Raw genomic sequence first — 13626 nt, forward strand, 5'->3', positions numbered from 1 at the left:
TCTGTTGAGAAACACAGAATTCTGACTATCTGTCTTCCAATGGGAATCGCACCACATGTGGAGGACTGTGACACTTGGGGTACAGTCTTTGCTTCCATTTACACAAAAACACATGGTGTCCCATCCATGTCAGTAATACCAGATGTGCTAAAACAAATTCAAGATGAATACGGTCCAGAACCTGCTTTAACTCTTGGTATGAAACTACTAAAAGACTTCAAGCAGGTCTCGGCAATATTATTAGCCAATATAAAGGAAGAAGCAGCAAATGTGGCAATCCGCCAGAGGTTGAAAGAGACAAATATAGCAGATCAACCATTTGAAATTGCCAGAATCATAGAAAAATCCTATGAAGAACTAGGAAGAGATAGTTTGGGTGGAATACCTGTAAAACCCCAACTTATTGAAAGTCCTGAAAAGGTGTTTATTAAAAATAATCTAAACGATCAAAAGAAGAGCTGGGATGGGAAAAAACAATCCACTCCCAAAGAAAAAAGATTCCAGTCCAGAGGAAGGTCTCCTCGGCGGAGAGAAAGATCTCCGGACCAAGGACGCAAGTCTCCCCAAAGGGAGCCCTCTGTGAAAAAATACAACCTTAGAAATAGGGATAATATAAAAAAACCTGATAGATATCAAGATATTGATACACGTCCCTCTCAATCTTTTCAGACTTCCTCGCAGAAATCGGAAAGAAGAGGATGATCAGAACACAGGGAAGAGCACGTCAAGTCCAAAGACAAGGAACCTGCTCATCAAAATAAAAAATTACAGTTTCCAAAAAAGAAGGTAGACAGTATTAAAGTAATCAACCATGCCAAGAATACTGAGGACACAGCTGAAAAACGGAGAATGGGCTCAGACAATGCTAGACAGCGCAGCAGAAGTGAGCATAGCTCGCAAGATCCTTATGAATCATCTGGAGACAGTGGACACGAATGAATACATTCAGGTGGAAACTGCAGATACCAGAGTTAGCAAACCTCATAAAATATATGAAATAACATTGCGTATAGAGGGGGATAAGACTAGGAAAATAAGGGGTCTCTTTTGGGATAATCTCTCCAAGGGCTATGACATCCTTCTAGCTGAAAGAGACTGGCCACCAGAGTTTGTCAGGGAGTGCCCTCATGGCGAAGAAATAATTATGCCTGCCTTCCCAAATCATATTCCAATTCATAAAAAATATACACTTGCAAGAAAGTGGGCAGTAGCCCAAGCTCCTGCATTATATAAAAACCATGTGGGATGGGATGAGGACTCTCCTCCTCACAAAATCCTGTTAAAATCACAACCTACTGCACAGAGGCAGTACCCAATTAAGCAAGAAGCTAAAAAACGGGTAAAAGAGATCCTAGATCAACTTGAATACCAGGGGGTGATTGAAACTTGCACCTCACAAATGAATAATCCTTTGTTTCCTGTTTCCAAACCAGATAATTCATATCGTCTTGTTTTGGACTACAGACACCTTAACTCATGTTGCAAAACCTTTGCAGTACAAAACTCGCATAGTGCTGCACTAATGAATAACATAGTGCGCAAAAAATACAAAACAACATTAGACATCTCTAATGGATTCTTCCGTCAAAATATAGCACCAGAGAGCAGATATTTGACCGCGTTCTCAATAAATGGCTCGCAAAAAAAATTCTGTCGTTTGCCCCAGGGGTTCAAGAACAGCCCAGGATTATTCTCAGCAAGAGTAATAAAGTTACTACAAATATATGATGATGAGGCATTATCTTATGTCGATGACATCTATCTAACAGATGATGACTTGGATACTCACTTGAAGAGAGTGAACACCATAATACTTGGGTTCGCAGCAGAGGGTTACAAATTCAACTTTAAAAAGTCAAGAATTGCCCATCTAACTGTCCTGTTTTTAGGATATGAACTATCAAGTGAAGGCAAAAGCCTGGCTGACAATTTCCTAGAGAAATGTGCTGTAATCCAAGCACCTCGAACACTAAAAAACTTACAATCAATTCTAGGTTTCCTAAATTTCGGAAGAACTTACATTATAAATTATGCAGAGAGAGTTAAACCTCTCTATGATCTTATAAAACCAGATTTTAAAAGAATCAATTGGACTCAAAAACACACAGAAATTTTGAGATCTTTACAAACAGATATGTTAGTTAAAACAAAATTACAAACACGTGATAACACACGCAACCTTGTGATTCGAGTCATCCCAGGAAGATGCGGATTCACATACCTAACCTCTAATGAGGGAGATAAGGTACCAATTGCATACAAATCACATTTGTACACAGAAGCTGAAAAAAGGTTCAGCATTAAGGAAAACATTGTTCATGCGGTTCAAACAGCTGTAGCAAAAGAAAAATACCAAGCCGACGGTAGACAGGTTACAGTCAGAACAGCAGAATCAGCTTTTGAGGCATTAACAACACCATGTAATTTACCAACAACGGCACTGAATCCAGAATGGATACAATGGGTAAATTCTGTTGCTACAGACAAAGTAAACTACTATTTTGACCCGGAAATGAAAGAATTAAAATATCTAGAATATGAGAGAGAATACCCTCTGCCAATCGACATTCTGCCTTTACGACAGTATGCCTGTGTAATATATACAGACGGTCATGCTCAACCCTCAGTTTGGGGAGAGCTGGCTTACAACGCCACATGCGAAATTGTAAAAGACGTGTGGCGCGGAGGTAAATTGAGACCTCTATTTACAAAAACACACTCAGTGGAAAGTAATTCAGAACAACAAACTGAAATAATAGCGTTAAAAATGGCGCTAGATAATGCCGATCGCGAATTCCCGACACTTATAGTGTGCGATTCGTATTACTGCGTCAAATCATACAATAACGATTTACAGAAATGGATTCAAAACGGTTACAAAGATGACACAGGTGCAACAATAAAGCAAAAAGTGCTTTGGGAACAAGTAGTTCTTTTACAGAAAGAACTACCAAAAACTCACGTGATACATTCACTGAGTCATCGGCGTGATGGCGTTCACGTTGCAGGGAATTCATTGGCTGAGACAGCCACAGCGGTAGCAACTAAATCGGCTTCCGTAGCTACAAAGAAGCGTGCAGTAAAATACATTGACGGTGAAACTGTGCTGGCAGTAAAAACGTCATCAAAAGGCGACTGCTCAGCGCTACCGATCAATTACCTACTCAGTTATACATACATAATCGATGCAAACTCAGTCCCTTTTGCTCGAATCCCTGGAGTGGGGGATAGAGTAATTCCAAACACGGACAAGAGAGTCTTGTTAATAGTAGACGCACATATTGGCGAGGGTCTAAGACATCGCACAATTAAAAATTCTCTAGCAGAATAACAAACAACATACTGGTGGCCAGGAATGAGTCTGGACCAACACCTATTCGCGAGGAACTGTCCAAACTGCAACAGAGATCGCAGTGGTGAACGAAACAGTATATTCCCACGGCTTTTCGCTCAATAAGGAATAGGCTACCAACATAAACACACCCAGTATGAATAATGCGTCATATTAACATGTAGAGACTATTTTCACTTATAATGTAGACCCCAACTTTCGGCTGACGTCGGAACTGTTATACAAAGATTTGCGAGTCTATAATGGCATATACGCTAGAAGCATGTTACGTTCTGACCAAAATCTTTCCTTTAGCTCTAAAACAGCTTATGGGGGGGTGCCTGGCCAGAATGAACATTGCATTGCGGGACTCTTCTCACTTCCTTCCTGAGGGAAACGGGATGGTGTAAAGAAAAAACCAAGGCATAAAGCAATCTATAACAGCAAAGGTATTAGGTTCAGGAGCTGGGTGGGTCAAACATTTAATAAGTGTCCAACGTAGTCTTAATAACCTGCCAAGAAATTCTCTGAAAGGACTCAGTCCGTACGAACTAGTGTTCGGGACTAGAATGTTGATCCAGGACCTTGATAGTCAGACTTCAGTGGTTAAAGATAAATGCTTTGATATCAAAGATCGTTTGGCTATTTTACAGGACTTAAATAAAACAAGAAAAGACCTGAGCAACATAAAGTTGAAACAGCAGCCAACAACCACTGAAGAAAAACCACCTGTCCCAGCAAGGCCTGTCTGGATTCCAAAAGTCGGGGATCTGGTCAGAGAGAAGATCGCGGTAAAGAAGGAATTTGGGCCTTCTTACAGAAAAGCAGTTCCTGTCTTGTCTATCAACGGGACAAGATCAGTAGTACTACCGCCCCTTGCTGGTAAAAAGGAGAACCGAGTCATATCCATCGACCTGGTTAAACCACAATCATGTGGCCGATAACAAATAGTAGGCCAAGTGGACTCCCAAGAAGTAGCAGAACACCAAAGTTTGCTACATCCACAGAGGTTCAAACTGAAAGACTGATCACATTTGAAAAATCTACAGTGAAACAACAAGGACTATGCAATAAAGCAATGGAACTTAAACCTCTTAAACCCCAAATCAAAGCTTTTCATCAAGAAACACCGACCTACGATGATGTAACTACAGACTTTTCTAATGAAACAAAGCAAAATCCAAAAGCAAAAAGTAATCCAGAAGCAATTGGAACAATTGACAGAACGGCATCCGGCTACTTCATCAACTTCGATGATTTTTCGGAAGATCCAAGTGAACCAGAAGTACAGCCATCAACAAAAACTTTTAAAGACAAAGCAAAGGAACTTTTTCATCAACTAAAGGGAACCTATCTGACTTCTCCATGGATTGAAATTTGGGTGACATTAGGTGCATTTGTCCTCATACTTTGGCTCATCATGGTACTATGCTTGGGACATTTCATTGAGGGAAAATATGCTAAAATGGACACAGCAAGCCAGAAAATCAACTTGGTCCTTAAACCACACACATCTTCACATGTCGAGAAAAGAGAACTTTCTTCAGTGAACTTCACAGCCAATCCTATACCAGGCGGTGTAGCATGGGACAATACTGATTATGAAATCTATGGCCCGGTTGAAATCCTGAAGTATCCACATCAATATAAGATCTCGTTAAGTGACTTTGTAAAACCAAGCACATTTGCTGATGATTGGGACTTTGAAAGTATTAATGATATGATGTCTGACCTAGTAATGTCTGCTAAATTTACAGAACATGATTATTTGCAGGGTTCGTCTAATTATGATCAAATGTTCTGCTACAACCACTATGGTAACCATTATCTCCATAAATCTGCACATCCTAGAAATGTTTTAAATTATAACCAATGGGAACATTGTGCTACTCCTCCAAAGGGTAGTTCTAAAACATTTTATGATAAATATTCATATTTTTCAGGGTTTAACACAAGTAATGTAGAAACATTTTATTTCAAATTGTCGAATAAGACAGGTATGAAGACCATGCTTACAAACACGAAATTGATATATTCAGATTCATTTTTTGAGCAAATGAATACATTTGGTTTTGATTTCTGGAACAATAACATTGAAGCAAAAACTGTTTGGGGTACAAAAGATTGGCAAGTACAAGGTATAGAATCATTGTTCAGAGCCTGCATGATCCCAGAACAAATTATATTTTTGAATGACACTATTCAACAAACTACCTGTCTTGGCTTAGCCAAAATCAAAGACTTAAACAAACCGTCTATTCCAAAGCCAACAACGCACAGTAATAGCTCTATAGATGTTGAGATAGACGTGAACCATATTTTAAACCAAAACAGAACACATCCTGATTGGAAACAATGGTTGATCTGGCCCACAGACACAAATAACTGTCAAGACAGATTCCTGAACAAAATACAGGGGTTCAAATTGACCAGGCCAGACCCTAGATATTCCCAAAGACAACATCCAGGGATAGTAACTACTTACAGTGTGGGCAAGCTCTGCCTTCAATGGCTACAAACATCCACACTGGCAGAAATTAAGCAACACCTAACTTTACTTCAAGAGGGTGCTGACTTGCGTGATTTCATTATGGGACCACGCAAACAGCGTCAAAAATGTTTCATAGCGGCCTCTATATATGCAGCTTACAATGAAGCTTGGAAAGAAACTCAAATTGAGACAGCAGAAAAACTACGGGAAATTGACCGTATTAATTTGGAAAAATCACTTTCTGTTGTGGACAATGGGTTAATGACTCTGTCCTCCAGAATATATTCACTGGACAGTATTGTGTCTTCAGCAATCGATATAATATCGCAAGACTTACTGATGTTACAACACGGTCAGTCCCAATTGCGCTCTATTGTACAACTTGGCTGGACGTTACAAAATCTGCGTTCAGGCTATGTGCCTTGGCGTTTAATCAACACAACGTCACTATTTAATATCTTTAACCTTACTGATAAACAAATCAGTTTGGCACAGAAGGGTGCTGACTATACAATTCTGAGCATTGAAAAACTTGAGAGATTACCATTGACAATGTCAGAACGACCTGTCATTGAATGGATAATACATGGGATAATTAATATCCCGATAACAACTTTCCAGTTTCAATACTGCCAAAAATATATACAGGCAGGCCAGTATGAAAGGTTGGGTAAAGGGTACATTAAGTCAACATGGAACTTGCCCTATACACACACATGTGTTAGTAATAAAGGCCAGAATGTGTTTCTTAGTGGCAATAATTGTGCAGGGTCACTAAGCGGTACACTTCTGTGTCAGTGTATTAGTTTGCATGGAGCCTGTGAAGGGACTACAAATAACCTTTCATGTCACCAGCTAGGCACACCTGCAACACAAATAGAACCATTCTTTAGGAGACTCTCGAACGGGAGTTACATTCTAATTGTAGATCGCAGATGTTGCAGTCTGCTGCCCGGAAAACCTTATCTCATAACCGTGACTACGAAGGTCATGTGCTGTGAACGAGTATTGTTCCCAAACGATGCTCGAGACAGGGAGGCAAGGTTATGGCCCAGTTTGAAAATTTCTTCTATTCAAATTGATACTTTAAGCAGAATGAAGACTGTGCTCCTACAGACGCCAACCCGGTTAACGTCATCAAAAGAAACGTATGATCTCCAAGTTGCAAGGACAACTGCAGAGATTCATTCACTGTTATCAACCAATTCCCCCATACATTTCGCAGAAATACTGAGCGAAATCTTAAATATTTCTGATACAAGTGGAATCTCGAGTGTATTTAAGACAGTGTTTTCGGGAGCTTTAACCCCATTCAAAGCCATCCTGGGTATTTTTCCTTATTTTGTCCATTCCATCTTTGGCGGACTTCCTCTCCTTTTGGGACTAGTGGCAGGCATCCTATTTTTGATCCTGTTATTTCGCTATGGCAAACCACGTCACAGACAAGACACCAGCGACAATGGAAGAAACGATCCTAGCCATACGCTACAGGGACCGCATAACTAAAGTCCTTGGAATAGCCCGGCTTAGAGACCTGAACATGACTTGGTTTCTTTCATTTAGACCGATGTGGCAACGTTGTGTTATGCCTGTATTAAGGTGCTTACTATGCGGCGAAGAATGCGTGTTGGACACCTGTCTGACACTACAATCGGATGTGCCAATGGACGCAGAGACTTTGTTGGGTACGGTAACGGCTCATGCATTGTACTGTCCCCAGCGGCTACCAGTCCTGATGACGGCATTCGTGGAGACTTCACCACTACGATTGAAGAGTAGTGAAGTACAAGATGAAAGCAGCATCGATCAGGTACGACCTTCTGTCAGCTATGCTGATCGAAACATCAATGAAGGCAATCATGCTCATGAATGCATGTTAATTAATTTTTCCGAGTTAGTGGAACTTTCGCAAGAAGCAGTTGACAGTTTTTTCGAAAGTCTCAACTATATGATGTTTTCACCAGAGCAGAAAGAATGACTTTGAGCAAACTAGCACACGGCGTTCCCTACACCCCGAATTTGGCCTTCAACTTTGAAAATAAAGCAATAAGAAATTTTCTCACCAGTTTTTACGGAGAGCGGGACATTTTTTTTTTCTTTCCATTTCGAAAAATATTTACGATTTTTTGGGACACTTATCTTCTGCTTAAAGTAAAACTATTCTTAGAGAACAAAATTTCTATTTTTAGCTACTCTAGAGACATTAGCTACCCTCTAGCATGTTCACAAGTATTTATGATTTTGTGATGAGATGGTCTCGAATTTTCTTCTGTATTAAGAGCCATTTCATGTGTAATTTCCGCATTTCGTTCATGCTGATTTCAAAATATGCGTACTAGATTTTGCATTATTATACTGCTTGAAGTGCATATAGTAACTATACTCATCTTTTTGTGTATTTTGCATTTCCAATTTTCAAAATACATTTGGTTGTATTTTGGGGTGGTTCGGTATACACATGCACTACTAGTTTTGTTTACTATGCCTAGATTTGTAAATATGGACATAGATTACGTGGAGTGGGTGTGATGTATTTACTATGGGTACTGTATCGATCCCCCTATTTCTGACCCTTGTCTGGTTAATAATTAACTAGCAGCCATTCAACTGCACAAAAACCCGTTATCTGATTAGCCATACAACGGCACAGAAGCCCGTTATCTGATTAGGTCATAGCGCATGCCATCTCATTAGGCAAGCACTATTTCTCCAGCCCCCTAATAGGCATACGGAGTTCTCAAAACAAATCAAACCTACAGCGACCTGGGAAATCCCCGCAGCCATTGTTTTGATTTAGCCGGGAACTTCAGTAAAGAATGTGAGAACGACCAGTTATTATGACATCCTTATTGACGTATTTATGTCCATCCTTACGTCAATCTCGGCACCTTTCAGGTATAAATAATACCGACATTGCCTTAAGCAAACACACGAGGTGGTGACAAGATTGGAGCAGCGAGACTTGCCGAGGAGCCCAGCTGACAGCGAAGCCCACAGACGCTGCCCCTCCTTTCTGACGCGCTGAGAAAGAGACGCTGCCTTTTCTCCTGCAGAGAAATCCAGCTGTGGCGCTTCCAGCCGCCCTTGCAGGCAGCTGGGATATCAAGCCCTGAGATAGAGATACCAGCCCTCCAGCCTTCTAAATCCCAGGTACTGAACTGAATAACCCCTTGCAGAGAATTCTTGAAGCAGACCCTTGGCAAAGCAAACTTAACTTAAACTGCTACTTATCTACTCCCGCCCACGTATTAGGCTTAGGTCAGGTACATTGGGGTAGGCGTAGTTAGAAGCACCAGTTGAGTACGATTAGTCAATGTATATATGTATGTATCTATTTTATCCATTTTAAGTATCATATGGCTAAGAAACCATATCAATGCTTTTACAGTATTATTTTATAATTCTGTTTTTACTGTATGCACTCTACTTAACAATAAGTATTGCAATAATAGCGATTCATTTCTCTTGTATGAGAAAAGAGACTGATCAATAAATAACATCTTTTATTGAACACGCCCGTCTCTTCCTTTTCTCTACAATCTGGTGAAACTAAGAATGCACTGAACTGACTGAGTAAAATAAGTTGTCTTTTGTTTTCACACGACTCTAGAGATACACTCTTGATTAGGGGAGAGCAAAGTTGTCATGTTCTATGGTTGTCAGAAACTAAATCCCTTCTTGTCTATCCAGGGAGGTTAAACTCCTCCTTGTCTATTCGAGAAAGTTTCTGGTGAACTCTGAGCTAGCTGGCAAACACTAAACTTTAAGTCTAATATCGTCAGTAGAAGACCTAGTTAACCTCTGTCCTAAGTCTATACTATTGAAGATATTATTCCAATGCGCAGAGCCTATTGGGATAATAGGAACTACACTACAACGTCAGGGGTTGTTTGTGCACGTGGATGTGTCAGAGTGTGGCCTGGTTTTTTACGGATGTGGTCCATACTCAGCCACTTTAATGTTGTGGCGTGCAACATGTCATGGTATCTTGACTGCAGCAATGGTAATCGTCATGCAGTCTTACTTGCATTGTCAGTCTTGCTCACAGACACGCCGCTTTGCTGGGTTTGGCACATGTGAATGGGTTGGTTGTGAGATTGGTGATGTGTGGGAAGGGCCCCCTCGGGGCTCATATTCGACGGGGGCCTACCTGCCTTTTTTAGGTGTGCTGCAGTGTGCCAAGGGGATGAGGGACATGCTCCAGAGTCATTGTGGATGTGCACTGTGCTATACTAAATTGTGCATGTGTGTCATTGTGGACATCTCCCCCATCCCCCCAGTCCCTGTTTGGTACTCACCCTGTTACTGTTGTGTCAGGTCATGTTGAGCAGTGTCCAGTCCTCCAACTCCTGCCACTGTCTCCACACTGATGACTGTGGACACCATTTCCTCCATCTCTCCCAGCTCCTCCTGTGGCGCTGAACTCTCACCTCCAGTCTGCATGGCTGCCTTCTGGTTGTTGCAGAGTTTCTGCTTGGTTTTGCACATCACATCATTCCAGCGCCTCCTGACCTCTTCCATTGTCCTCCTCAGCACTCTGACTACATTCACCTTGTCTACGATGGACTGCCATATTCCATTTTTTGTTGCCAATGACACAGTGGAGGTGATGAACAGTAGTTGATGGTGTACTACCACCTCCGTTATCAGGTTCTTGTTTTCCTGTGGACTGAACGGCGACTTCTTCTTATTTTTCTCCTTGCCCTTCCCTGACTATCCCATTTTATTTAATCGCAGTTGGGCCCATTGCAACCTTTTTTACGTTCGGGTTTAGATTTTTATCGCCATCCCAGTGAATTTATCGCTGACATTTGACGCGTTATCTGGAAACTATTGCATATTACTGCCGTGTTGTGAATAGGAGGTTAACATCGAGTTATTTTCCTGCGATATGAAACATTGCGTTAACCTATTTTGGCGATGATAATCGCACTTTCTTGAGAATATCCGCCGAAGTTCTTTAATTACAGAGGGGCAAGTAATTAAACAATTGAAGCAGTGACTTCCCTGCAGTTGATGAATATGTTTTGACATTAGCATTTAATGAGATCTGGGTTGACAATTGTGAGATCAAGTGTGCACCCTTTCAGGTGTGTTGACCCTAAGGAGTACTGGTGCAGATCGTGAACCTGAAGGAAATTTAAAATTATTTCTGTTTTGGTAACCCTGGTTAATATTAAAATCATCTGTGAAAGTGTTAGTGGCATGTAGTTCATCCAACAGAAACCCTCAACATGCCTTCAGAGACCATAAGGCTTAGCCAGCTTTCAGGTGCCTTATCTGGTCATTTTCGATCTCAACAACCCTCTGCCCACCTTCAGACAATCAGCCCTTGGCCCACCTTAAGACAACCCCCAGCTGTCATTAGATCCCAACAGATTATTTTTTCCTATTGGATAAGGAACAGGTACTACCTACTAAATTGATGATATTCTATTGGATTGAATTGGCAGTAAGTAACGTTTTATCAAAATGCTGTTAAAAAGGCTCTCATTTGCAGTTCAAACTAGATCTATCCTGTCTTTGCCCACCAGCATTGACCATACATTACCTGAAATGCCTCCTCGTCTTACCTGCTGCAGTTCACTGATGAGGTTGTTCTTCTCCTCAATGAGTTGGGCACACTGTTGTTGTTGTTCGTTCAGTATTTCCCAAATATCTTGAGGGATTTCCTTGTTCCTAGCAATAATCAATTTGTTGCTGATGTCCTCAAACATCTCCAGGCTTGCCTTAGCTTCACTGTCGAGTTTCTCAAACCTGCCATCAAAAGTTAGCTATTATTAAGGTTATGTATAAGCAGTACTTTAAAGAGTCAATTAAAAAGGTTTCCTTGTTAGTGTCGTACAGTGAGTCTGCTAAGTATATTTTGTGAACTCTGTTTATACAGCTTGAACCCCTAAGACAAGATTTATTCCTGCTACTAAAAGCTAACAAACCTGTGCATCCTGAGCTACAATTACAAGAGGAGGTCTGTTCAGCTGCATTGTAGCCACTTCTGCATTCAGTAGAAGCTTGAAATATTCTCCTGTCCATGCAAGGGCTCCTCTTCATAACTGTTAATGTCACTGAAAATTTACCTCAATAAGCTACCATCTCAAGTCTGATTAGTTCTCAATGCAGCAAATATGGTGACAAGCTCCTAAACTCTTGAAGTCATTTTTGTCTCTCGGATGAGCTCTTAGACTCTTGAAGTCATTTTTGTCTCTCGGATGAACTCTTAAACTCTTGAAGTCGTTTTTGTCTCTCGGATGAGCTCCTAAACTCTTGAAGTCATTTTTGACTCTCGGCTGCATGATGGTTTCAATGTGGCCAGTATAACGTGCCAATAGAACAGTATGCCAGGGCCTGTAACCTACAGTAAAAAGTAAGGACTCCTGATACAAGACAGCTGCAGACCTCAGCTGTCTCTCAACCTTCACACACAGGTAGTTTCTGACCCATCGCCCGCCTGCCCTTATGTGAGCCCTGTACCTCTTTCCCCAGCGGGGGCTTCAAAGAAATTTTGCACATACACAGCTGGATATCATCTTCTCATCAAGAGCCAATCAGTTATAAAGGGGCACCCAGCAAATGAATGACCCTGGAAACTGAAGACAAATACTTTTCTCTCCAATAACAAGCCACCACAGAGATGGAAAGAAGGACAGTGGCCCCTGGGGGTCAGCACCGTTGCTATTACCATGAATGACTAGCTCTAACCAGGAGCTTTCCACTCTTTCAAGTGAAGTCTCATATTCACTTCACAGCCCATGACACCACCAACCCATGCTCTCAACGCCTCAAAGCGATGACATGTACATGACTCCACCACCCCAAGGCCCAGAAGACTGGGCCAAATAGCGCCTGCTCTTGAAACCAAAGGGCTTCCCATGGGGCTGATTGACAGGAGATGAATTTGCTGTTTTAATGGTAAAACAACTGCCTTAATCTGAAGCAGGGCTGCACACAAAGTATGTAAAGATTGTTCCTCCATCCTATTATGATTTGTTTGTTTATATTTATAATTCCTATTGATTTAGACTGAGCACCTAACTTTGTTTCAATACATACTGCAACGAGGAGGAACGGAATCAGCAGGGAGTGCACCTACAAAGACAAAGATTACTGCATTAAGGCACATACTATAAATAATATAATAGGGCATTGACCAGATGAAGAAAATTAGATACCGTTTTAGTTATGAAAACTTAGCAGTGTTTGCTCACTCGACTCCTCTGTATAAGCAACTGATTCTTAATATGTGCCTATATTGGGGAATATTCACAACACAACAGAGTTAGTAATGGGAACCCATAGTTTATACCTTGCATACGATTGCACATGGCATGCCTTCAACTGTGGCACTGTGGGTAGTTTTAAAACAAATTCAAGAAGCACATGGGGCTCCACCCACAGTAGAGTTATGAATGAAGTTCATAGGTAATATAGACACAATAGCTGAGCTTGTTCTTGCTAATATTAAAAGTGAAGCAGTGATGTGGCCATACACCAGACATATATTGTAACTCCACAGTATCAGAAATAGGTGCTGCTACCGAATAATATTTCTCAGTTTTATGCCTCGATGGGGAGGGATACCCTTGAGTAAACCCACAAATACCTCAACTGAAATTCAGTGTAAAATGAGAGTAGACAAAATGAAAAGGAGCTGGAATCACAATGATCCCATGGCGAAAATGCAAAATCCCCGAGTGGATTGAAAAATAAATTGCAGTTTTATTGTGGAGATGATGAGCAGGCAGAGTACAACCTAAGCAACAGGAGAGAAATAAAGGCGCTAGAGAGAGATCCCAGTCACCTGAAG

At 41.1% G+C, this 13626-nt stretch overlaps 1 protein-coding gene and 1 long non-coding RNA gene across 3 annotated transcripts in view; one reads left to right on the forward strand and one right to left on the reverse strand.

The window, feature by feature from the left end:
* Positions 1-13626, reverse strand: part of LOC144763934 (dynein regulatory complex protein 1-like) — a 907472-nt gene that overhangs the window by 730647 nt on the left and 163199 nt on the right. Inside the window, exon 4 of the mRNA XM_078649981.1 lies at positions 11396-11579. Within this exon, the coding sequence (XP_078506107.1) occupies positions 11396-11579 (184 nt within the window). The remainder of the gene's footprint in view (positions 1-11395; positions 11580-13626) is intronic.
* Positions 1-13626, forward strand: part of LOC144763935 (uncharacterized) — a 232840-nt gene that overhangs the window by 132180 nt on the left and 87034 nt on the right. The gene's annotated exons all lie outside the window — the stretch shown is intronic.

Source organism: Lissotriton helveticus, chromosome 6 (genome assembly GCF_964261635.1).
Source record: "Lissotriton helveticus chromosome 6, aLisHel1.1, whole genome shotgun sequence".
In the NCBI taxonomy this organism is placed as follows: domain Eukaryota; kingdom Metazoa; phylum Chordata; class Amphibia; order Caudata; family Salamandridae; genus Lissotriton; species Lissotriton helveticus.